The sequence below is a fragment of the Labrus bergylta genome, chromosome 1, assembly GCF_963930695.1.
Source record: "Labrus bergylta chromosome 1, fLabBer1.1, whole genome shotgun sequence".
Taxonomy (NCBI): Eukaryota; Metazoa; Chordata; class Actinopteri; order Labriformes; family Labridae; genus Labrus; species Labrus bergylta.
In genome coordinates, this window is record NC_089195.1 from 3,383,358 (window position 1) to 3,410,604 (window position 27,247).

General features: G+C 39.3%; 1 protein-coding gene across 4 annotated transcripts in view; it reads left to right on the forward strand.

The window, feature by feature from the left end:
* Window positions 1-27,247, forward strand: part of rptor (regulatory associated protein of MTOR, complex 1) — a 174,649-nt gene that overhangs the window by 18,196 nt on the left and 129,206 nt on the right. For all 4 annotated transcript variants that reach the window (XM_065962894.1, XM_065962856.1, XM_065962827.1 and 1 more), the window contains exons 3-4: window positions 237-339; window positions 3,951-4,033. In XM_065962894.1, coding sequence (XP_065818966.1) covers window positions 237-339; window positions 3,951-4,033 — 186 coding nt within the window. The remainder of the gene's footprint in view (window positions 1-236; window positions 340-3,950; window positions 4,034-27,247) is intronic.

Sequence of the window (27,247 nt, forward strand, 5' to 3'; positions counted from 1 at the left end):
TTTAACCTTCACCCCTTTACTGAAGCTTCAGAAACTAGAAGCAGCATTAGGCTGTGATTTACTGGAAACCTCCCAGGAGACACCTGAATACAAGCATGCAATCTTTCAGGTTTCCTGGAAGAGTGAAAGCGTTATGTTTTTAAAAAAGCATTAAAAATGAATTAACCCGTCTGTTCTGATTTTAACATTGATGAGCGATCTGTGGATAATTATGTGTTCTATGTCTTCTTTCCCAGATGAAGACCGTCAGTGTTGCACTGGTGTTGTGTCTCAATGTGGGAGTGGACCCTCCTGATGTCGTCAAGACTTCCCCCTGTGCCAGACTGGAGTGCTGGATAGGTGAGTGAGTTTACCCAGATTAACATAAAGATGAATGTCAGAGATACATGCACTCTAAAACAACATTTAGTGTTGGGAAAAGCCACTCTTCAGAAATATGATGCATACAGTATGTTTTAGTTATGACTTAACTATGCAAATTGTTCATAAGACACATGAAGAAACCCAGTACATACCAAACATGGCAACTCTTCTTGTCAGACTCATACCTGAACCAACAGACATAGTGATAACACACCATGAGTCAATGACTATAGTAGCTGCATTTGAATAGTTAAAGGAGCAATATATAACTCTGACACGTAGCGTTTAAAATGGGTACTGCGATCCAAATTCAAAACAGTTGAGAGAGCTGTCTTCCCCCAGCCCCCTCCTTCCCAGAGTTAGATTTGCAGGCAGGTTGCCATGTCACAGACACGAAAGCTTTAGTGTTTAGCCAGCTGTACATTGGTCTTTAAACCTTTCCGCGCTCTAACCCCCCCCCTCTTTTTTCAAATACACCTCCAATATTTATCCTAGTTTTCCTTCCATCGCTGCATCACCTGTTGGTTTGCAGTGATAACTTGTCTCATATGGGGTGCCTAAAACGGCCTCCCTTCTCTGTTCAAAACAAATACAGACCACTCCAGACCGGAATTGAAACTTAGATGGAGGACATACTGGCTGCTGCATTGTTAACAGAGAAGCCAGCACTTCAATATAGCATGTTTCCTTAATGTCTGATGATATAGTAAGGTCATTTTATGATTTAATTCAGTAGATATCTTACATAGTGCTCCTTTAAAAAAAAAAGACTTCTTTGTCTTTTCCTCAACACTTTTACTTGACTTCAACGAAAAGTGTTTCAAGGTCAAATTGAAAGGACAACTTAAGAGGACTGGAAAAGGCAGTCATGATGTGAAGATAATTAGACTTCACTAAGCTGCTTTAACATTAGGGCTGCGTTCTTACGGCCAACTTCCACCAGATGCGTGTCCAGTCCGTCTCCGCTCCGTTCCGGCAGCAGAGGTGATAGGTTTTCATTTTATTCAATGTGTGTACTTCCACTGGGTCCGCAGCGCTGCGTCTCGGCTCTGTCTCAGCTCCGGCAGTCCGGTGCCCTCCGCAGCAGATACGCAAGGCTTCTATTTTTGCCAGATGCCGGAGCCCGACGCATCAATTTAGCACAGAAAAGAGCAAGCGGGACGGGAAGTCAGACACCAAAACAACATTAAAACATCCGGTTAATTTTCACAATAAAACAATCCGTTTCAGAAAAATTACCGTTTGTGAGTTTGTTTATGTGTTTATAGAGTTTATATAGAGTTTTATACCACATACATCGTATTCTCTCGCACTGTCACGAGTTGGTTTACTGCGGGAATTCCTTTGTCTCTGCACTCCAGCTGATGGTTGTGCTCTCCGTGCTGCGGACGGAGGACGGGTGTTGACGGACGAGGGTGCACTGAGCCGAAACGGACCGGAGCGGACATGCAATGCACACGTATCTGGTGCAAGTTCGGTGTTATAATTAACATAACAGTCAAGCATACGTCCCATTTTTTTCTTGGTCGGGAAAAAAATCAACAGAGACTGCACTTTGTTGTCTGCTGAGCCTGAACCATCTGTAGTGATAGCAGCTACACCTTCCCCTATAAAGGAGGCCTTATAGGTAACATTTTCAAATGAATTTGTTTGGTGTGCGTTTTTACGAGAAGTTTAACCCTCATGAGTACAGAGAAGTGGGAGTGAGTTGTTAAGTTACATTCCATAGCAGGAAATGTTTTGTGTTTACTGCGCTGAGTGAATAGAGCACCTGTGCAATGTTAACACAACGTCAGAAAACCATTCTTCACTAGCTAGTTAGTTAACTGGTTAGCAGCTATGAGCCAAACACTCAAGCTTGTTATTATATTTTTACAATTTTTTATATTCTTTACAAGTCAGGACATCTACCGAATTTCCCTCTGGGATTAATAAAGTATTTATGATTCTGATTAGTATCTTTGCTAAACCTGTTTTTAACGTCCCTGTGAAAGGAAAAATACATTTTCTAGGTTTTATCCAGCTGTCCTATGTTTAATGTTCATATATCTGCCAAATATATTTCAAAAAAGCATTATCTAAGTATTTTAACATCAAAAGAACTATTTTCTCTTCCTGTAAAATGTTCTAAATGTTGGATATTTGCTTTTATTCTATTCTGTTATTTATTTTATTCTCATATTTTATTTTATGTAGTATCTTTGTTTTCTTTCATTGAGATTTATTCCAAATTTAATTGAGTTATTTTAAATGTGCTTCATACTAGACTTGACTTGAGGACTTCTCCTGCACTCAGGGGCATTTACTAATTTTCTACCAATTAAAAAGCCTTTAGATCCAATCAAATTCATCCCAATGTTATGTCCCGCGATCTTGTGATTGGTTCTATCCGGTTTCAGAAAAATATGTCATGACACGACAGTTAAATACTCTCAAAGTTGCGTTTCATTGTCACTTTAACAGCTGTGAAAGTTAGCAAAAATCCTTTGGTTCAATGCTCTTTAGTGCTGGTAGCCATTAAACACTACTGCCAAATTTTACTTTCTATTAAAAGTTTGGGTTTTCACTGTAGCATTTAGAGACAAACTCTGCCATCCCTAAAGGAGTTTATAAGGTCTTTGTCATCTAAGTATAAGCCAGTCTTGCCCCCCACTAGAACCCCTTGGCTTGACACAGAACATAAACAAAGGAACCATCTTCATTGAATAAGAGCCTTAAAAACATTGTTCAGGTCCCCTGAGACTGCTTCACTCTCAGGAGTTTTGTAAGCACATTAAAGCGAGAACACTGGTCTCAAAGTTTCTTAAAGTCTCTCAGCCGCCTCTAAGGACACTCACTGTGTGCAGACCTGTCATTTTGTTATTGAGACATACTGTGGGAATATGGAGGGTTGATACAAACACTGAGGCCGAAAATGCACCTGAAGGTTTGATTAACAGACACAAGCTTTTAAAGTTTCCATCACAGCAGGACATTGTAAAATGTAAAAGCCTATCATGAGAATATATGAGTGCAGGCCTTACTGTTGCACTTCTACTGCTATGGGCGACTCATAGGGCGATACTGTATGTTTTCTTTCATGCAGAAATAAGAGACCATTCTCCTTCTTCCTTAATAAAAAGTCTTGTTTTTTGTTTTAAAGCTGTTGAGAACAGCCCCCAAAGATATTAAGAAGTAATAGATCTTAACAAATTAACTTTTTGTTGTTGTTTCTGTCCGTATTCATCATAAAGCAAGTGGTTTAACTTTTCAGCATAAAACACTGTTGAACGCAATTGGATCCGTCCTCAACCTATATTCTGCTATTCTCCATGCCATATTGATTCACTCTCATCAATATTTCATCTCGAGGGCCTGCTACTATTTTTCCAACCCTTGCTTCAAGTATTTCTTTGATCCTTGAAAGATAAGCTCTAACGTATTTACTTATTTTCACCTGAATGTTTTCATTTTTCAATTAGTGATGAAAATGTGTGTGGTGGACAGTCTAATAGCAGTTGGTTTGTCAGCCCTAGATTGTGTGTGTTTCTAACTGTTGTGTGCTTCATATGTGAATGCAGTGTCTTTGCACTTTGTCTTCATGCCAGATCCTCTGTCGATGAGTCCACAGAAAGCCCTGGAGACCATCGGGGCCAATCTGCAGAAGCAATATGAAAATTGGCAACCCAGGGTGAGTGGGTTCACAAGAACCAGTCTTCCTCCTTCTTGTTGCATGTTCTCATAATGACACGGTGACAACACACATGTACTCAAACACAAACCCTGATGAGTCAATGAACGCTTTAGTTAAAACACCTGATTTGAAACAAAATGAATCACTCTAAGACTTAATCTCGGTCTCATATCAAATTTTATCGAATCGATTTATAAGTCATACTCCTTCTTCAAGGATATTTTGTTTTTGGTTTCAGATATTTTGGCCGACTATTCAGGGTATCACGGCCGTCTTTTATTGTATTGTCAGCTCTGTTTGTTTCTAACAGATGACACGAGGGCATCAATAAGCCTGATGTGTGTGAGAATAAAGGCTGTACCTGCAGCTGTCATGGTTACTTTGGGGCGGCTGTGGCTCAGTTGGTAGAGTCGTCGCCTCTCACTTAACCCTGAATTGCTCCCGCTGATTCGGTGGCGGTGTATGAATGGCATTAGTTACTTCTGATGGATGATACTACATAGCGATCATCACTACCATCAGTGTGTGAAAGGGTGTGAATGTGTAGGTGTGACATGTGGTGTAAAAGCGCTTTGAGTAGTTGGAAGACTAGAAAAGCACTATATAAGCTCAAATCCATTTACCATTTACTGTGTGGCTCCTAATTTACTGTGATTATGTTGAGTGACCATATCGGCGTGTAAAATGATGAGTGGGTTAATTTCAGAAATCCCACTGTGTCAGCTCCATTGCTCTTCCTGTAAATAGAGCTGTAGCAACATAACACCCACAAGCTTTTCATGCTTTTGACTGAGATTCATAGTTTTTTTTATAAACAGATGCATCATGAGTTCCCATAAATTCAGCTTTTACAAGTGTGCCTGTGTGTGTGTGTACGTGTGTGTGTGTACATGCATCCGTATCCTTCATTATTCATTCCTGTTGTTGCACCATTAAGAGCAGGACGGTTGATGCTTCCTGCACCATGGCAGGTGCAAGACACATTATTATGCTACATAAATTAAATAAGCTGCCACTTTAACAACATAATAAAGCATCATACACGAAGATGTATGTACATTATAAACTAGACAGCAACTACAGTTCACAAAAAAACACACATTAAAAAAGATAGAGAGCCTGCACTATTCCGTTTCTAGGCAACAGAGTTGTTCTGATCTTCAGAGTGAGTTACAACATTCAGTGAGATTTTTTCTTCTTCTGATTTCATCCGTCTGGACCTCTTTCTTCAAGCCCCGAGCACTGAAAAGTCACCAAGAGTTCAAAGATTGTTTAACTTTAAACTTCTCCATTCCTTCATTCTCGATGCTAATATAATCAATCCACTCTGATTTCAATGCATTTCTTGAATACAAACATTTGTGTATCTCTGCCGTTACTAACGTAACAGGGATTACTGTCAAAAGCAGCAGACAAACCTCCCACATTTCACTGAATGTCAGAGATCCTTAAGAAAATGTAGAAGTCAGAACAGATGCTACTTAGTATTGTAGAAGTTACTTTGTTCAATATAAAATGTGATTAAAAAACATAATGAAAGCATGCATACATGTATTAAACCACAGTTTGTTGTCACTGTGTATCTTCATCATGTCCCTCTTAAATACACATTCAATCCATTAGGCCTTCTAGTTTTATCACTAAATTATCACCAGCTTCATCTGCTGGGTTAGAAACAAGCGGCAACCTCTGGTCTTGAAAAATAAAGCCAATGCGGAAGTGCAAAACTTTGCAGTTTCTCAAGTGACCGCATGAGGCTGTCTCCAAGAGCCCCAGAAGTCACATACACACCACAGCCAAAAAAGCCTGTTTATACAGCTTCGTTATTGTCCTCATAAGCACACACTGTAGGGGGGTGAATTTAAAAAAATGGCTTCGTTTTGATTTATTGAGCGATACCTTTTATTCATAGTTAGGCATGTAGCTGACATGATTGACAGGCGGGCGCGATGTAACTGTTGTGCAATGCTTGAAATCTGATCTGAACCTCACAGCTGAGTTTGAATTTAGAATATTGGATTTGAGATACATTTCAAACCACCTGTGCCGTGTGAGTATATTTTAAATCCACTGGGGAAAAATGACCATGCTGTTTTTTTAACAGACCAATGAACAAGCAAAATGTCTGTTTGGTTAAACAATAGACTCTTGGAGCCTGTATCTGATTGAGTTCCCGCCAAAAATATTGCATGCTTAGAAGATCAAAGTAAAATAAAAAAGCATGTGTATCTGTTTTGGTAAATAGTGCAGAATTGGGAGGTAAGAGGAGGCGGGAGAAGAGACTTCCCAGGAGAGAGCAGCTAAAATGTAGGCCGGGCTTGGTTGACCCCCGGAGGTCAGCAGCGAATGGTGGTAGGAGAGCAGGAGGAGGAGTGGGAGGGTGAGAAAGCTGTTCAGCCCGAGGACTCTTAGCTCACCACAGCAGCGTTCGCCAACACAACTTCCAAAAACTTTGGACAAAATAAAAATCAATTACGCAGCAGCTTTGTCACAAAATCTTGGAAGAAGTTTAAATGTGAAACATGAGACCCCAACTGACATCAAGAAAGCCTGATTGTTACATACCGACACCACCTGCAAGACGTGGGCAAAGAAACAGTTAGTGTGTTTGCACGAGGGGAGCTGCCCAGAGAGTTGAGCTGTGCCAGCCTGCTGTCACGAATCACTTTCTCAGTTTGCTTCTGTACTCTTACAGTAAACCCTCCTGGCCACAAAACAAAGAGAGAAAGGCAAATATGGACTTAGCTGCTGCCCACTCACTCTCTCTACCAACTCTATGTCTAAAAAAATATGCTGTCTTTCTCTCTTTCTTTCTTTCTTTCTTTCTACAACCATGTTTCATCCTTGCTTTCTGCACCATTTAAAGTCATATTTCTGTCAATCTAACTCTCATATATTCATATATATATATATATCATATATATCTCATATGTTGTGCTTTTGATCAAGAAATATAAATAAAATAAAAAATGATGGAAAGTGTCTACCATGTGTACCATATTGTAAGATATGTCATATAGTGTAAACACTGAAATATTTAACTTTTAAAAGTTTGACTTTTTTTATTCATTAAACCACTGAAACATCAATTAGCTCCTCAAATATAGTTGGGGTGTGCAATTCAACAAACTTTTTTATAATCTGGTGGGAAAACACCAGCTTGACAACAGCTTTTGAAAACATGAAGTCTTCATGAATGTTTCATTGTTTTGTTTTCATTAAATACATATCTGATGAGTTAGGATTGAGTTCTTACAATGGTCGGGTTATATATATCTGTTGGGTATCGTGCACTATGGGTTAGGGTTAGGGTTCTATTATTTTTAGTATTTTGCATTTGTTATGTTCTTGCTGTTGTTTATGTTCTTCTGTGTTTGGTTTAGTTTCTTCTTGTTTTTGCTGTTTGTCAAAGCACTTTGTAAACCTGTGTTTTTAAAAGGTGCTATATAAATAAAGTTATTAGTATTATTAGCCGTGCGCCACATGGTTAGTTTCTCATTCATCAGCTAGAGGGTCTTGAGGAAATCTTTGCAGAATAGAAGCACAATATTCTGCATTAGGATCCCAGAGATACTAAACTGCAAACATTTAAGGAGTAGTTTTTATTTCCTTTGTTTGTTTTATTCCACTCTCTTTATCCCATTTATTCCCAGATGCCTGAGGGTTTAGTTTATAGTGTTTGTTGTCTCCTTGTGGTTCAGTTTAAAGCAGGAGAGGGTTTTGTATTCTAGTATGGGAGTCATTATGCTTCTTAATTGCCTCCTAATGTATCCCGTGTCTCATTGATGAATTGTTCCTGGGCATTATATTTCATTTTAGAGGTAATGATGTTCTGTATTCATTTGCATTTGCATTTGCAAGATGTGGTTACAAATAGGCCTGGGCGATAAAACGATAACGATACTTATCGTTACATCATTAATTATCGCCATATAATTTTTCTCAATATATAAATATAACAATTATTTGATTGATTTAAACTTGTAATTACACCAGAAGACAATGAGGCTAAAACGGGCACCACAAACCTTTTCCACCATTTTAAACAATATTACTCATTAGCACACCGATGGAAAGAAATGCCAAACGTCCTAATGGAGTGTCAGTGTGGACCCTCAGCAAGCACCGGGCCAGTAAGTGTTACTCCCCAGCAGCAGCAAACTGTCATCTCAGCATTTTCCTGAACTGCACACTATGATGGTGAAATATTCCTCTGTTCAGGTATAGTTTGACATGTTCAAACAATATAGAATAATTAAACCACAATTAACCATCTTCTGTATTCAGCTTTCACTGAGGAGCAAAAATCAGACTTTCAATTTGAAAGAAATAATCATTTGACGTTTATCGTGATAATTATCGATATCGACTGATATGACATTTTTTATTGTGTTAACATGAATTTGTCATATCGTCCAGCCCTAGCTATGTGACATAATATGGTCATGTGATGGCTCAAGCATTGTGAGGTTCAGTACCTCTTTAAAAAGGCAGTTAAAACTGGTTCAACACATTTTTTAAATTAAGAGCCCATTCCTTTCTTAAAAAAATAAACTGAATAAGTTCAATACATTCAGAGTATATAAATATTCCTCGCCATCTTTGTTGTGCAGTGTGACCCAAAGACTGTCTCTTCTCCACTGTCTGTGCTTTTGTTTCATTTGAATGTGTTTTGTTATATAACAGCCCAGACTAGACTCAACTGATGACTGCTTTTGTTTCACTTCATCACAAAAAGAAAGCTACCTCTCTTAGCTTTCACTTTCTCAGTCTCGACGTGCCTCCTCTGTTTCCACATTCTCTTTCAAGCTACACTTGTTCGCTTTCATTTTATCTCTTCATGTCACCTTTTTTAAGTTCTCTTTCTCTCTGTGACCTCTGGTTTATGTTTAGCAATCTAGTTTGAAATTCTCCCCTCTTGACCTGCCAGATGTTTACTAGTTGTTGAGATGAAAAGAGTCATGCTTGGATTGTCAAAAGACATACTGTACAGTATTCGCTGAACATGTTGCATCTGCCAAACATGTTTAAAGTAGATCTCTCATCAGTTTTACCTTTGGTCTGTCACTGTCTGAATCGATTTGTCGTCAAACCTTTGTCTCTTTATTTTTCTCTCTGGCCGTACTGCAGCCTGCAAACGGCTGCTAAGTATCCACTCAGCCAACTATCTTTGCATGAAGTATCAGAGAGTTACAGCTAAAACACTTGTCTACTGATGAACTTTAAGCTTTTCTCTTATCACCGTGGAAACGCCAAATTTCAAAGCAGAGGATGAGTACAAGTGAAGGTCTGGTTCTGCTTATCCCTTAGTGATGCAATCCTTGCTTTATACTTCAACATTTTGTCAAACCCAAGGATGCAACACTTTTCACTGTAGCTCAATAATGACATGATGAGTTGCAGGGGGAACTGATGTGTCAAATGTGTCAACAGATGGGCCCGGCACTGTCTACAACCTGCTGCAGTATTGCTTTGTGTATAGAGAAAAAAAATCAACCCAGGTGTTCAACAGGTACATGAGATTGTCAACATTAACATGCTAGAGTAAGAATGTTTACCATTGCTTGGAAACATAATCAGCGGCTCCATCTAATTTTTTACCTTCTCTGTCTATTGTGGTCCTGCTCTTAAAGCTCTGATGTAATCATCCAGATTCTAGATCCAAAATATTAGGTATTTCACACTTGCAGAAAACTCCTGAAGAACTCCTGGTATTTCCAGGAATAATGTGTGAAGGAAAACAGCCACTTTTCTTTTCATTTTTGGGCTTTTTGTGCCTTTTAATGGAGAGATAGGACAGTGGATAGAGTTGTAAATCAGAGAGAGAGTGGGGAATGACGTGCGGGAAAGGAGCCACAGGTGGGATTCAGTCCACTACACAAAGCCTTGATATAAAGGCAAATATTCTCATTATAGCGTCGTATAGCGGACCCTGTTTCTTCGTCCACTACTTCCGCCCCTCCCCTCTGCAGCAGTCCTCCTGAAATGATCTAGATATTTTCAGGTGTCTATGTGAAAACATATTCAAACATGTTTAATTTAGTCGGTGTCATCCCAATGAGTATGTTTGACAGGTTGGCTCTCTAATCTGTAAAGCACATCATTCTCTCACACTACCAGATAACCTGCCGAACATTGGTGACCAGAGCCCAAACCAGAATCCCCCCCTCTGTCATCAAGAGGGCAGAATTAGGTTTAAATTAGCCTGAAATGCCTCAAGTCTGAGCCTGACCTTACAGTTGACACACTCAACGACACAACACACTTTTTGTATGGAATAGAAAATATAACTAAGAGATGCAGTGTTTTGATTTGATAGATTTAAGGTCGATATTAAGCTGCAACTGAAAGTGAACTTTAAAAAACAGACTCACATGGAACACTAAACTACCTGTGACATAAAGAAGAGTGATAGGAAATGAGTCCAACATGACGCCACGCTGCATGACTCCAGTCTGCTGGATGCTACAACACTCTGCTCTGGTCATTACTGTCAATGAAATATGCTTAACCACATTAGAAACAAACGTATAGGTTCAACCTCCATTACTACTTTCCAAGATAGCCGATTCTTTTGGCTGACAGCTCTGTCTGAAGCTCAACATGAAAGATCCTCTGCACTGCTGAATCTGAGCAGTATGCATACCTTCACCTACACTGACTCTGTGCTAATCTGATATTTTCAAATCATAGATGACAAAGCAAGGCAATAAAACGTGAGTCATGGAGGTGAAATATGAGAAGCTTCAAGGCTAATACAGGAGTTCAGTTTGATGTCAAACTCAAAAGAGGATCAAATGCCCCTCCACAATTCTAATAATTTAATTTATATTCTAGTTCAATTTCTCAAAAAATTAAGCCAAAATATTCCCAGTCAATATATGTTAGAGACTTTGCTGAGAATATTTAGAAGTGTGTCTGTTCATGAGGCTATCTTTAAAGTGTACATGTTTGCCATTAACTAGGCTAGGTTACATTTAACAGATTATAACAAGCTAGTCAGCAATGAGCCTTGAAATTGTAAAGGTCTACGCATTCATAGTATATGTCTCTATGATGAGAACGATGAACCTTTTCACACATTTGATATGTTATAACAGGAAAAGCCCAGAGGTATCCATGGACATTATTAACATGGTTACAGTTAAAAAGAACCTTTATAATAATTGGCAGAGCATTCTTAAACCAGCTTCACAGGCTTTGATTGCCTAAAGGGCCTCATAATAAAGCCAAACTTTTCACAAAGGGAGAGGGTTAGGCAGTGTCATGGTGTCACTACAAGCAACACTGAGATGGACAAAATATTCGCATTATGCTGATTTTTTGCTTCCAGGATGACAATCTGCAAAAAACCCACCACAAGAGATCAGAAGCATGTTGACTTTGTGAGGGATTTCAAGCAGTAATGAACTCATGTGACAAGAGGCAACCCCAAATCCAGGAGAGTGATGCACACAACAACAAAAGACAATATTGAAATGATATCCGTTTAAAAAAAGAAACAACATATTTTTTTTGATATTCTGATTATTGATTCTCAATTGAAAATGGAAAGGTTTAATGAAACACTGATTTGTGCACAGTAAGGTCAGATTAAACTATTTTTTAATTTGCAAAAGATTGCCAAATAGATGTGGATTCTTATTACACCTTTGAATTCCAGCTCCATTACTCTCTCAGAGGACTTCTCCCAGCTACCAAATCAGTTGAATCCAATTTGAGTTCTATTGACAATGTGTGTGCGCGGGAAGCTGCAGAGTGAATAACACGATGCAGAAACCATCTTAATGATCTCCCTCCGTGTCTCCTCATGCACTCAGTCTAAAGGGAGCTGCAGTGAAAACCATTAGCCCACAGGAAGACTTATGGACATCCCACCAATACATCAATAAAGATAGTTAATTTATTGTTCTTTGTAAGAGGAAATTTGTTTCCCTGGCCTCCAGGAATGTAAGCATCATGCTCATGAGGAAATCTACAGGTCACAGCTTCACCATCCTTATGGGAGGAGACCTATTGATCACTTCTCTCATTGCTGCTGATCACCTTGTAAATATCTCACTAAACGACAGTTTAGAGACCACCATCCATCTCATGTTGATGCTTAGATGGACATTAACTCCAGAATATGGTCTTGCAAATTTTATTTTATTTTTTTAAGTAGAGGTGCTGAATGTGATTTATTTAGTTGGGGCTGGGAGTCAGATTGAGCTGCAGTTTCACAACCTCATATGAGTGAATCAGTATTGTGTTTCATTGATTATTACTCCCAGCACTACAGACTATTAATTCTGTTACAAAAACAGCTGAAGGGAAGAGTTGAATGATAATTGAGCATGTCTGGATTTGAACATTTTTCTCTTCATACAAAGTCTTCTAATTCATTCACAAAACATACTGATGGCCTTGTCCATAGCAAATATTATGTAGTTGTTTCCAATCTTGAAAGAATTCGATATACTTAACAAGGCATTGATAATGACTGTATTCAGTCTTGGTGAAAGAGGTCCAGGTCCCTGCTACTGAACATGCTGTTACTGGCACGTCTTAATGGAACAGTTGATGGAGCCCGGCCACTGTTAACAATCCTATTTTCACCTTGTGTGCAGACAGAAGGTTTCATCCAGTGTAGTAATCTTGTTAAAATGTCAAAATGTTCTTCTCCTTTAACCATTAGGCATAGAATCATTTCTGTTAAATCAAGGAACCTTTATTGTCTAAAAAAAAAGAGTCAAATTATTATTTATTTGTTTGTTTATTTAACATGGATATACAGTAACATTGGTGCTGTAACATTTAACCATGCACAAGTTCCAGATGCACTGCTCTTAGTGTTTATAGCAAAATGCTTATTTGCAACACCTGTCCACGGGAGGATTTTAGAAACAACAGAGATAAAGATAAAAAAGGGTAAGAAAAAGAAAACAGTTCAGTTATAAATACATCGCAGTTATGAATGTAGCAGGGATAAAATACAGTTACAGAGAGAAAAATATACGACAGACATTTGTGAGCTCATGTGCGTTCAGGTGTGGGAACAATGTTGTTTCTCCTTCAGCCTTGATTTAATACCTTTGTTAAAAACATTCAAACTGTGTAGCATTTTCAGTTCAGTGGGTAGACCATTCTAGAGAATAGCTCCAATAACAGAGAAGGCTGATTGTCCAAATGAAGTTTTTCGCATTGGAATGCAACAGTTACCGCTTACTGAAGCGCATGTGTTGATTCGACTTGAATCCTGACGTCTTGTTACAGATTCATCAAACAGAGAAGGTGCCAGACCATGCAGACATTTAAACATTAATTTGAGATTGCAGTAGCTAATGAAGCTTTCAAAGCTAAACATATTGTGTTTCTCTAATGATGCCATCTTATCGGTTTTTTGTCCATGATTTTTAATGATTGGTTATATAGGGATATGGTTGGCTTTAAAGTTGTTTGTGAGGCTTGAGACCAAGAACTGATGCAGTATGATAGATGTGATAATATCATAGCATGCATATATAGCTGAGCTGCACTAAATGAGAGGTATTTTCTAATGATTCTGAAGCAGTTTAGGTTAGATCTAGCTTTTTTGCTGGTGTATTGTATGTGTTTTTCGAATCGTAGGTGAGTCTAGAATGATCCCTCAGTAAAAAAGATTAGACTGTAGGTTAAGTTGTAATGCTGTGTGTTTGTAGAGCAGGCTGGTAAATGATGTACAGTACCTGTGTGGCCCTGAAGCAGTATAGACTATGTCCACCGTGACTCACCTCATGTCATCGAGCTCAACTGTGTGCTTTACTCTGATGAGAGGGTCCATTCTATCATTACTGTCTGAAACTTTGTGTGATTATGTATGTGTGTGCCAGACATTGTTATATGTGAGTGCATGTAGCCATTTTCAGACTGTTTATTTTTTCCGCAAAAGCGCTGGAACTAAGCTCAGTCATCACTACGACTTTGTACATTAATATTGATTTTGTAACATCCAGTAGCGGAGCGAGTGTGGGGGCAGAAGGTGCGGCCGCCCCGGGCCCACTGTTGTCTTAAGGGGCCCACTTTGAGCCAAATTTAACATGTATTTTTTTTATTTAGTTGAATTTTCAAATGAAGTTAGTTTGACCAGGTCTGAGTCTCTCTTTTCTTTTGCCGCAATCAAGACACACAATTTATTTTGTTGAGAACCCCACTGCCAAGGGGGTTCTCAACTTCGGCAGCAAACAGCACCAGCGGGGTGCTGTGGCCTGTTTGTAATGTCATTGATTCCACCTCTTAGCACCCCCTTTGCTGGGCCCCCGCTGCTGTCTGGAGTTTTAAAAACCTAGTCATCTGTCTGCTTTATTTCTGTTTACCTCACAGTTTTTTGTAACATTAAAAGTGTAAAAAACAAATAAAAAATGTTTTCTCATTGACAACTCAACAACTCAACCTGGCAAGTCTCCTCCCATTGCTAGCTCCACTAACGTAAACGCTACTAGCCAAGCAAATAAACATGTTAGGAGGAGCACCTAGCTAGCTGCAGGAAAGCAACAGTGCTGATGAAAACTTAATTGGTAAATTGTTTCATCATGATTAGAGATTACACTTAGATGCTGGTCTTTTGTTTGTGGGTGCATGTGTTGTAGACCGCCGTGTCTGCTGGTTATCGTACTGTATGAACGGCAGGCCATTGCTGTCACACTGTTAACAAAGTTTGTTGTGGTGTGTGGGTTGATAATGTGTGGTTTTATTGTACTGTCAGTGTGGCTGTGTGGCTGGATGAGCGTCCAACTTCACTGAATGTTAAACTGTAGTTGCCTTCTATCTTTGGTTTCCTGTCCGGCTAATGAAGTCTGCTTTACTTGTTTAATCGGTGGAACATGCACACAGACATATCAGCACTTGTTCTGCTTAAATATCAGCAGGTCACTCACTGATAAGTCCCTGTCACTGTAATAACACCCTTTGTAATCTGCAGCGGCATTTCTCTTCGTCCCGCCCCGTCTTGTATCTCCATACAGCCGATATTAAACCATAAATGCTATACTATAGGCTACAACATATGCTATATAGCCTATAGACAGTTTAAGGGCCCACTATTGGTCCCCGCCCCCTCTGCAATGAGCCATAGGCTCCGTGCCTGGTAACATCATAATGTTGGTGCCCAAGTCTGTGAATTCCCATTGCGTTTCAGCGTTGAGAAAGCATGGCACAGCGGGTGCTCCACATAAACAACACAATCAGACATGCCTGCACTTACAGTGCTGCACTCCACCCCCCCCCGATCCCATCTCGCCCATGTCACTACCTCAGAGGACGGTACAGAGGGGGGATCACTTTGTCCCCCACATTACGCCTCCACAACGTTCAGAGTGAAGGCGAAATGTCCCATGGGCTTTAACATAGCGGCTTGAAGCAGCAGTGTGAATAGAGCTTGTCTTAGCATGAACCTTCTGGAGAATATGCAGAGCAGGAAGGGACAACATAGGAGGCCAGGATTTGACTCAGATTGACCACCCACCCTTTCAAGTACCTAGCTTCTTATGCTAATGTAGGAGTGTAAAATGTGGGGCTGTGAATGATCCAGTGATCTTCCAGTTGAGCACAGAGTGAGCACTGGTGCATTGATGCGTTTAGGAACAATGGAAAAATTGGGGGGGGGGTACATCCAACAGGACTCTGACTTTATAAATGTAAACTTTGGTGGAAAAGACTGTAGTAGATGACGAAGAATCTGCCATCCTTGAAGACATTTTTGAGTCTTTTCAAGTTCTCTGCACTGACTGTCACCCTGCCTTATCCTCTATTCACTGTTCAATCAGAGAACAGTGTCCATGTTCTGTTCTTTATTTTAATACCTCTCCACACAGCCAGACTAAGCTGTTATATTTAATTCAGCAGCCCTTGTCTTCTGTGCTGTTGGCTCAAATATCTCACCCAATTGTACAGCCCCATGAGGAATTAACCCCCCCCCCATCTTTGGTGATAAACTAAAAGAACATTTAAGGCATAAAGTGATATATTGAATATTAATATTAAGTTAAAAAATCCCAGCACACCATGGTGTCTTAGGCAGCAGCAGAGCAGGTTGAAATGTAACATTAAATTGGTTTATCCCTCTTCATTGACAGTCATTCTCGGAGTACCTGACAGCTACGCAAAACTGAAAATGTCGCAACTCACAAGAGGGTATTGGACCATGGATGCAGTCCTGAATGGTTCAATATTATATTGAGAATGGTTGCATCCCTACACCACACATGGGTTTATGAACGCACATTTTGAAAACGAGTTAACAAACCTTGTGCAATGTCATGGTGGATACTTCACAACAGTCCGGTTTAACTGTTAAGGAAAGGCAGGTTTCAGCTCATTTCAGCAACATGGTGATACAAAGTACTTCCAGCACACAAGACATGAAAAGCATCATGACATAGGGAAAAGAAATGGATGAAACAGAAGATTTAAAATCACTCAAACAAACCATTAACAATCACAGATTAAATGTGGAAATATTCAGATATTAAATGCATGTAAAAACAGTTCATCATCTTCTACTGTTTTATAGACATCAAAGATGAATTAGAAATGAAAGTCATTCGAGGATGCAGCCTTAAAACAAATTACTGTAAAAGGAAAAGCTATAACTTGCAGACTTTAAAGTCAATACAGTTGAGTCAGGTTCATCTCTGATTCAAAAGAGAGAGGGGCCTTGACACATGAATCTGTTCTGCTGTACTCTGAAAGGTTTTCAGATTGCTTGAAGTTTGTTGTGAGCATTTTTTTAACGGTTAGTTTTCTGTTTCTTGCTTCCTTTTATCATCAGCCTGAACTTTACAAAACAGGACTTGGAGGAGTTTCTTCTCATAGTTTTTCTAAAAGTATTATATTTCCCTTTGCTCCCTTTTTTCTGCATCACAAGCCTTTTATAACAAACAATAATTATAGGGATTTATTTCCTCTTTCTGCACTTGCACTGATCATCATGTTGTAATTAATGATGATAAGTTGAAGCACTGAGTTTATTTTATGTATTCAGTATTACACAGAGCATTGTTTGTCACAGTTTCTCTTGTTTTAAAAAAATCTAATTTTCCATTCTTGTATATGGAAACATATGGATATGAGACAGAATGATGAAGCAGCTTTGACTAATGAACTGTAATGAGCTGTTTGTCTGTGAGCTCGATGGAGACGTGATGTAAACGATAAATGACATCGATACAGAGAATGTTCAGAGGGCTCCTTGTTTTTTTAAAAAGCAGATAAAATAATCAGGCTACGCTGAACTGCCAAATAATGATTAAGTCATTTTCCCCCCTAAATTGGCTTCAATTTAAGAGTCAGTTCTTCCAATTACGCACGCTGCAGATTGTGATATCAGTCTTCACGTCTCTGCTCTCATTAATGCAGAATAGAATTATTGTCACAAGACATGGCCGCTGAGTAAGCTGCTAACCAGCATCCCTCACTCCAGATTCTCCCCTACTGTCAGTCATCTCCACTGTCCTTTACTTTGGTGCTGATTGTAAGTGAATGTGTAGACCTGAACCCCTCACTCTGTGCTAATTAGTAGGACAGCTGTCTATTTGGATCATTAGTGTCCCTTTCCACCCCGTCAGTCTTCAGCTAATGGTCCCCATGTCTCTCTCCCCCCCCCCCCCCCCTTTCTTTCTTTAATGGCTGGCTCTTCTCCTACAGCTTCTCAATGTCTCAAGGCAGTGTAGGATATCAAACCAGTGGTCACCTTGTAATAGGCAACTTTTGCCTCGCTGTCCATCTTTAAATGCAATCACTCTTAGCCCTGATATAAGAAATGGCAGGGATGCTTGTTAGGAGGACCCTAAAATGATGTGTGGCAGATTTCATGACATTTTCCTTCAGGGTAATCAAACACACATCTGGGAATTGTAGATTACAATGACCAGTCAGCTTGTGGAATGCTGATGCTCTAAAATGTGCAATTTTTATTTTTGATTTCGACCAACACCACACTGATATGAATGATTTGATACAATTGTGTTCTTTAAGTAGGGGAGCTTTATATCTGTCATTGCAGGAGGGTTACTTCTTAACTCCTTTCAAACTTGGTGAATAAAACAAAATGAAAAGGCTCTAAGAAAGAGAGGTAATAGTGGGCTTAGAAACACCATACAAAAGGAAAAAGTTAGTCAACAAGATGTTTGTACTGTAGAAAAAAGAAAAGTCGGTTGCTCATGTTGATTTAAAACTTTGTATTCAAACTTGTGATTAAAGTTGAATATAATTATGTCCTTCACATTTGAGTCACTGTTCTAACCTTAATAAAAAGCCATAGTTCCTACTGCCTGATGTCCAAGTTTTTCTGTTTATCTCTCTTTTTGAACAAAGCACCCATATTTTAATTTAGGAGAATATAATAGAATAACAGCTTACAATGAAATGTTGACATTTTTGAATAGCCTCTGACTCACTGGTCTTTTCTGAGTCAACAAAATAATCTAGACAAGCCTTATTCTGGGGTTATGTCCTTCTTGTCATACTGTGATGCAGCCTTGATTCTGAAGCTGAATTAGCTTAACTAAATAAAGCCTCCACCTCTGCAGTCTCCACTATTATTGCTTCCAAGTTGGGCTTTTTTTTGGACATAACGTTGGTACAAGAGAGATAGTAAAGAAACCCAAAGCTAAAAGACCCAGTCTGTGAGGACCTTCTTTGACATTACAGTCAGGAAGGTCTTCATAAAATAAAACCAAGCCATGAAGAGTGTTACTGCATGTCTTTCTTCTTCAATTACTCCGGGTGTAATCTAAAGAAAGGGAGGGTCTTCTCCGACTAATGGGGTTTGTAAGACTGCCACAGGCTGTGGAGTCCTTGTGGATGAATGATCATTATACATCTCCTTTGCTGTCCTGCAACTTTATAAAAGACAAAGGTGAAGAGAAACAATATTACGGTACTAATATGCTTCTAGATGTACTGTTGTAGTCTGGTTTTACGTATTGCTGTCCTTTAAGGGCCCTTTAGAGCGCCACAGGAATGAGTCCTAAAACCCTGAAGTAAGTTAGCATTTGAGCGCCATGGGGTCTAACGTCTAAAAGTCAACGGGGATTTTGAATGGGTTTGTGGTTAGACGCCTGAAATAAGGTCTGTGGTTAACACAAGCTGAAGAGATTTTGGTGTTTTGTTAGACCACATAAACTACGTTAGGTAATACCCCCACTTGTGAATTGTGAAGTTTTTACGCATCTTTAAAAAGGCGGTTGCTAACAAGTGGCTAAATGTGACTACAGTGGTTGTCGGGGACATTAAAGGTCATCACGCCGGACACAGAGGGCGGGAACTCTCTCACTAGTCGGAGATGTCTCCTGTAGGTTTAATCTTTAGGTTAAGGTGAATATTATGTTAGTAAACTATTTATTAAGCTACGTGGATTAGTTTATCAGAGATCGTCTGAAGCATAACGCTAGTGACGTCACAATATTCCGACCGTGGTGTAGTTAGCTTTAGCATAACGTTAGCTTTTTACTTCTGTCGGCCGCATTAACACTTCAAACATCATAAAAATGGTGTTCATCTGTGAAGATTATCTGGCTGAAAAAAACGGCTAAACTTCAGAAATGTGTGTTTGACACAGATTATTTTCTGCAATGATCCAAAATCCAATGAAAATATCCCATAGGTGAATTCTCGTTAGACCCCATGGTGATGATACTTCCGGGTTGGCCTACAAAAATGCTAAGTGTACAGTATTGCTGCTCTGTCTTAGCGTGCCTTATACTGTATATATACTGTCATTCTCCTGCCCAGGCACTAAAGCTGACAATTGATGAATGTGCATTGTCCCTGTAACTTAAAACTGTATAAATAAAATGTGTGAATAACCCAAACAACATTTTCAATCAGCTAGAATAATTTCTGGTACACCTATAATTCAATAGACACTGTTTAAACTACACATAACCTACAGTTTTTCTCTGTAAATAAATGATATGGATTATATCACACTACAATCACTGCCTCATCACAAACAATAACTTTCTGCCTTTGTGCTTCTCAAAATGTTGAGCATACATTCAAACCTTTGCTGCCCACCATTAAAGTACATAGTGAAAAATCACAAATGTCTAACGGTAAAAACTCAAAATCAAGTGAACTTTCTGCTTCCTTTCAAAGAGTAAAACAACAAGTCTGTTGTTCAGAGACTTTTAGATATTTAAAAGAGTTATGAGTTGAGCAGGTGGAGCTGCTGGTTGTTGTTTTTCCCAATTCTATGTTCTCATGATAAGTATATCTACCAGAAATATCCTCACTGTAACTTAACAAAGAACTGTTCAAAAAGTTTACCCACCCACAAGTTCATGTCATGAGCATCTGTTTTAATGATTTAATCTTATGTGAGAAGTGATGTTGAGAGGGCCCTGTCATGTTATCAGTGAGCGTTGGCTGGTGTTACCACTTGAGAAGAAGTCTATCAGAAGTGCTTCAGAGAAGAGGAGTATTTCAACTCTTCATCTGTGGAGTTGTTCAGCATTGTACTGTCACGCTTTCTTCTATTTCTATTCCTTCTGTTAGAATTTGTATGTTACCCTTAAAAATGTCAAGATTTGTATTTGGGCGTTTTCCCTTTATTGATAAGACAGCATGAGAGGGAAATGTGGGGAGAGAGAGTGGGGTGTGATATTCACCAAATACCACCAAGATTGGGAGTCCAACCTGCAAACAGTGTGAGAAGGACTATAGCCTCAGCACATGGGCATACCAACTGAGCTAAACCAGTAAGAGTGTAGAGACAAATGATCATTTACAGTCTGCACTAACTGTGTCGGATTTCACAGTCCTACTGTCAGAATACATATTTGACAGAGTCTTCTTTCTATGCTTCTGTGAAAAGTAAAGAGTATATTCTGCCACGTTCAGACATCAGCTCACTCTGACTTTCTGCAGATAAAATACTAGAGGTCTGGAGGAGAAACTCCAGGTAATGATTGGGCGAAAAATGCGTCTGTTTGCGTTCACACATAGCTTAAAGACCTCCGGGTAGACTAACCTCCAGAGTTTTTCAGGAGATTTCTGTATGTGTGAAAAAGGTTCATGACTAGAGCGAGTTCTGTTTGTTATAATCCAAAAGGAAGACATCTTGCGAGTGTCAGACATGCTTCATGAATTTTGGATGAATTTTGCAATGACTCTGAGCAGAAGTCAAATAATAACTCCAAAAAGCAAGAACAATACATTTTCATTTTCTCATTACTAACTCCCTAACTCCAAAGATTTGAACCTGGGCTCTCTTCCTGTGTCACTGCTGCTCTGGCTTCAAGGTGTGAATTGCACTCAGGAAATCGAGCAGAGCTTCAGATTAAAAAAACATTTTATGGTGGTGGTTTGACCTTCAAGCCAGGAAGGTTTCAAAACCAATATGCCAGGTGAAATATACATTTTACAAAGAAAAGTAAAATCTTTCTGCCAGCTTTAACGAGTGTTTGAATTAATCAACACCAGTGCATGTGTGAAATTTCAGGCGCATCAGAAAGCATGACCCTGCAAACACATGGTGGATTTGTAGAATAAACCTCAGAATATGCTTTTGGCATACTAAGCCCATTGAATCCATCTGTTTGCAAAGTGAGTGAAAGACCCCTGATACTAGTCTGTGTAAGAACATGTATCATCACCACCAGTCTGACAGTCATCAAGGCAGTGGGATATTATTCACAAAAACAAAAGAGAGGATAATAAGGGGGAGGTACTTTAAAAAAAAAAAGAGAATAGAAAGGAGTACAAAAGAAGCCATTTATCAGAGCCAATCCAGAAGTGCAGGCAGCATAATGAAGATGGATTGCAGCTTCTCCTGTCAACACGAGAAGCTTATCTCTGTATTAGGAAGTGTCACCATTTGGAACACGCTTGCCACATGTTAAGACATTGATCTGGAGCATTACACAACTGGCTGAACACCATAATTAGGCTGAAGTTTGACACCATGCAGGTCCCGCCTTATTCTCCCTCTACTCTCCCAGTGGTCTGATGACCTTGTCACTGAGGTCATAATGAGCAGAAATAGTCCCTTTTCTCCTGCAGTAACTCAGATTTCAAGACAGACTCTTCTCCACTTCCTCTTATTTTATTACTCTCAGCAAATTGTTTCTACTGGATAATGTTTGAGGTCATGTTATTATCCATAGAAAACCAATAGCAGTCCGTGTCACTGATTGGTTTATTCTAAGTATCACTGGGAATGTCTGGGTGAATACAGCAGCCTTCATGGCTCCAGACTTTTTTTTTTTCACAACAGGCCCAGAACAATCTGGAAAAAAAACATTTCAGGGAGCCTAAAATGAACATAAGTTCAACATGTTATTGTTGTCACCCTACTTAAATATTCCTTCCTTGAATGTTTCTGAAGTAAACAAAAATAAATGCAACCGAAAAGTTATCTAACATGTAATATTATGGAGGAAAAATTAGGATATTTTGGAAATGATGTCTTGCTATCAAAATACCACAGGACAGGACAATGACAGGACAAGCTCAAAGACATCTGTTTATTTTTTACTTTCAAATCTAATTGGAGTTTTGTGAAATGTCAAATGTTTGTCCAAAAAGCCTTTGACTCTTCAGGTGAAGTTTTAAGAGAGGATGCCTCTGCTCTGAAACAATACCAAAGATATCAGACCTTTTTAATGCTGGTTTCTTTTCAAAGTAAACAACATGATCAGCCAATTAAAGAGTGAAGAAGACACTGACTGAGAGGTACACCCATGGTTTTCCAGTTGTTGAATTATCTACATAGGTCCTACACTTGAAAAACAACAACCAGACACACCCCATATTTATAATATGTAAAACTCTTATAGATCCAGAGTTAAATGTTCCAGTTAAAATAATAATTTAAAATACACTAAGATCAAAAACATGACATTACGTTTTGTAATTTCCAGTGCAAGAGTTTTACCTTCATACTTACAACAGTCTATTAGTCTTCAGTCCTGGAGTCCTCAAACCATCACAACATGAAGGGCAGCAGCCTCGCCAAAAGAGAGCGATATTATAAAGGTTCATAGAGGACAACTTACAGGACGGGTTTTCTAATGTCTAACTGTCCTTGTGTTATATGATACCGTATTGATAGACATGCTATTTTAGCCTTTCACAGAGAGATCAGAGGTCAGGGTCAGGTACACAGTAGTGTCTCCTGAGCTTGTAGGAATTAATCTTCTCTATGTTCATCTCGGCCAAACAGTTTCTCACCAGCTGAAGGAGATGCACTGTGGTGACCCTCTGCTCAGACCTTTCTGCAGAGCGGGAGCCAGGAAAATAAGTCTTATCCACTGTTGTTTAGGATACAATATTTGAACCTTATTGTAATTCTCTGGAAAGGCCAGAGTCTATTTGCTGTTCACTGAGAATGTGACACCATGTTATTTAAATCCAGGATTCAGTCTGTGTGCATTAGTCATGTCCACAAAAAGCTTAGTAAACAAGTCTAAAGTAGACACCTTGGTTAGTCGCTACCAGAATTACTAGTTTGTTAAAATAATGCAATGCCAGTAAAATGCTATCTAAACAGTGACGTAGCTGCCCACCTCTAGCAGTGGCTGCTGTAGCCCCCATTAATGGCTACTGCCATCTTGCATCAATGCCCTACTACTCTGATGTAAACAAGCTTTGTAAACAGATAACATCTTTCAGAAGCAGTGCTGTTTGGCGGCATTTTGATCTCAACCTGAACAATGCATAACCAGAAAAGACATATGGTATTTCACAGGCAAGGAGGACAGAATGCTTGCATGGCTAGCACTGGAAATGCTAGCATCACTCAACAGCTTAAACTGCCAACATTTACCCACAGACAGTGTGATCCGTGTTAGTTGGTTGATAAAATCTGCTCTATTTTGACTATTTTCTGAATGTTCTCTTGAATTTAGCCTAGACAAGTCGTCTGAAATTATTTTAAACCCTTTTCACACATACAGAAATCTCCTGAAAAACTCTGGAGATTAGTCTACCCGGAGGTTCTTTAAGCTATGTGTGAACGCAAAGAGCAGCATTTTTCGTGCGGACTTTACCCGGAGTTTCTCCTCCAGACTTCTAGTATTTTATCTGCAGAAAGTCCGAGTGACTTGATGTCTGAACGTGGCAGCATATACTCTGGAGATTTCAACTCGAGCCAATAGAAAGAGAATGACGTTTATATATAGTGACTGTTTAAAGTGTCTGCACGCGACCTCTACGATCTCCGTGCTCTAATTAAACGTCTGCATTCTGTTTTCTGTTCCTCAGTATGTTGTTCTCCTCTCTTTTGTGGATGTTGTCATTCCATTGGATTACACATAGCATTGATATAAAGACAAATATTCTCATTATAACGTTGTGTAGTGGACTCTGTTGCTACGGCTGCTACTTCCACATTGTTTATTTACGTCACGTCTTACCTTGGTGTTTAAGACCCAACCACATTACCCAAAGTCATGCATGTTTCTTTGTTCCAGTCTGAAATATCTGTGTAAATGTCTTTCATTCAGTACAAATCTGTCTTTAAAGTGTGTAGCGATGGTCACACTCAATGAGAAGTAATACAGTAACTGGACATTGCTGTGTAATGACCTATTGTTATATAATATGGTTCTGCCTCTTCTTCATCCCCCTCCTTCTCTGCTCTCCCACCTCTTAAATGAATCAGCTCATCCTAAGGACTATCAGCTTTCTCTTTCAGGATGTTGGAAGCTGAGGATGATGAATATTAGTTCTTCCATTCCCTATTTCCACCCCTTCGTTTTCATCTTCTCCATGGAATCTTGTTCGAGTCTTTCTGAACTTTCCCTTCCTTCACTTATACCATTTCGTCTTTCTATCTGCTAAGTTGTGTTTGCCTGGAATACACACCCTCAAACACACAAATCTGTCTTAGTGAAATGAGATGGATCAGAAAGAAGGAAGTTGACCCAGCTTTCTAGATAAATAGTGCTGTTGATCCATCTCTTGTATCCTTTAGGATCAGACACAGCATTGACTTGCGCACCACGTTTTAATATTAATAAGAAGATTATTTGGCAGGCAGCATGCCAAAGTTTTTTTTTTGTACATAGGGATGATTTTTTTAGCACTGAGAAGATTTCACACCGCTTATTTTTTATATATGATGTCATGTTATCATACTATGAGTGCAGCATTCCTGCAACTTGGTGCAAAAAATATTAAAACAATAATGACCTAATTTCACTCACTGAAGGCTTGAGCCCAGACTTCTTGGACAGATAGTTGGTGCCATAAACTATATCAGCAGCCATATTATTAGTCCAGGTTTTGAATAAAATATCCCACAAACAACACAATCTCAGCTGAGAGGTGGAGTTCAGTGAGCAGAAAGACAGTAGGATCCTTCTGTCTTTCAAAGTGACCACATCCCATAACTTTAAGGCTGTATGTTCCGGTGTTCCGTTGACTAATATTTAAGTCTCTCAAAATTTGTATTTCTGCTCCTGGGAGGTTTTTTGCTTTTGGAGCCAGCCCAGATTGGATAGTCCAGGAACTGCATTGTTTTTCCATCTTCACTTTGGATTATTTTTTAACTCTGGAGTTTGCTGCTTGATTCTTCTTACTACATACATTTGTGAGCCCTTATCTTTTTTTTGGCACAATTTAACAGGTTGATAAACTTATTTATATAAAGGGACTAAGTTACTGTAAGTGTACCTGAATTTATTTCTGTTCAATGCTTCAAAATCTATGGTCAAATTTGTGTCCATATTTCACTGATATATATGAAGTACTTACGAGAGGGAAACTACTACTACTTACCAACTGGGAACAGACACAACGATTCTTACTGTACAAACTGGTTTTCCAGCTTCACTTCCTTATTTTGTCTGCTTCTTTGTGTTTCTCTTTTTATTGGGCTGGGGAAGGAGGTTGTTTTCCTGTAGGTAGTGGCGAATCTTGAATAATAAAAGATTGGCAGTGATATTCTGGAGAAGTATCAAACACAAATAATATGTTCATTGAGTGATTTTTAATGCAGCTGCTCTGCCTCCGTTGTTATTGATGCTCTCTTTCTCCCATTAGTACGTCTGTTTTCCTGGCACTGGTTAATATATAAAGCCACACAAGTTTGCCTACCAGATTTCTTGTAAGTGCAACATAACAACTCTGCAAATATGGGAAACGGAAAATTTCATCCAGAGTGATGTCACAAATATCCTGTGAATGCTTTTAGGCTTACCTCGTCTTTAACTTTCCTGACATAACACAGAGCCAATCCAATAAAGCCATCTTGAGCTTCTTGCTCAACGTCATTAGGTTTAATGCAATATGAATGGAGCCGCATGTGCTTCCATTACTCCTTTCAATGGAAAGAGGTGCTCTCTTAGTCATTGCTAGAACACTACAGCCATATTCAGAAAGCCTATTAGATGATGTGGGAGCTTTTTTTAGGTACAAATGAAAAGACTACACAAGTTGAAACGTTATCTGCTGCATTAATGTAAACCACAGATGTATGTCTTTGTTTGTTGACGCAAAATGGAAAGTGCCAGATTTAGCATTAAGTTGCTCAAAAATCTGAGTTAATTTGCCCTTGTTCATTGTGTAGAGAGAGAGAGAGAGAGAGAGAGAGAGAGAGAGAGAGAGAGAGAGAGAGAGAGAGAGAGAGAGAGAGAGAGAGAGAGAGAGAGAGAGAGAGAGAGAGAGAGAGAGAGAGAGAGAGAGAGAGAGAGAGAGAGAGAGAGAGAGAGAGAGAGAGAGAGAGAGAGAGAGAGAGAGAGACTTGTTAGATGTAGCTGCAGCTTCTTTTCCCTGCTCCTCTCTCTGCTGTCATGACTGTGAACATCGCGGGGCCTGCTGAGCTACATCAACATACAGTACATTGCTGCACACACACACACTGGAGTGCCAGCCACCATGTGCACCTTTTTACTTCTACACCAAGAAAACAGTAATATACTGTCTCTGTGGAGTGTTGCTTTGTTTGAATATAAACTTAAGCCTGGCTCACACTGCAGGATAATCGGGCCGATTTGAGCTCCGATTCTTCCTTCCCGACAATTTCAGAGTCGCTCCCGACTCAAGGCTGCTCGGACCTGATTATCTGCTCAGATTATCTTGTAGTGTGAGCGGTACAAAGATCCAATCTTAACGTCCCCGATCTGCCCAGCGATCGTCGGGGACGCCCCGATTTATTTCAAACATGTTTGATATTCAGACTGAATGTGGGATAATATAAACAGAAGGTAAGTCAGCTTATTGGCCAGTGTCCAAGTCTTTTTCCTCAGG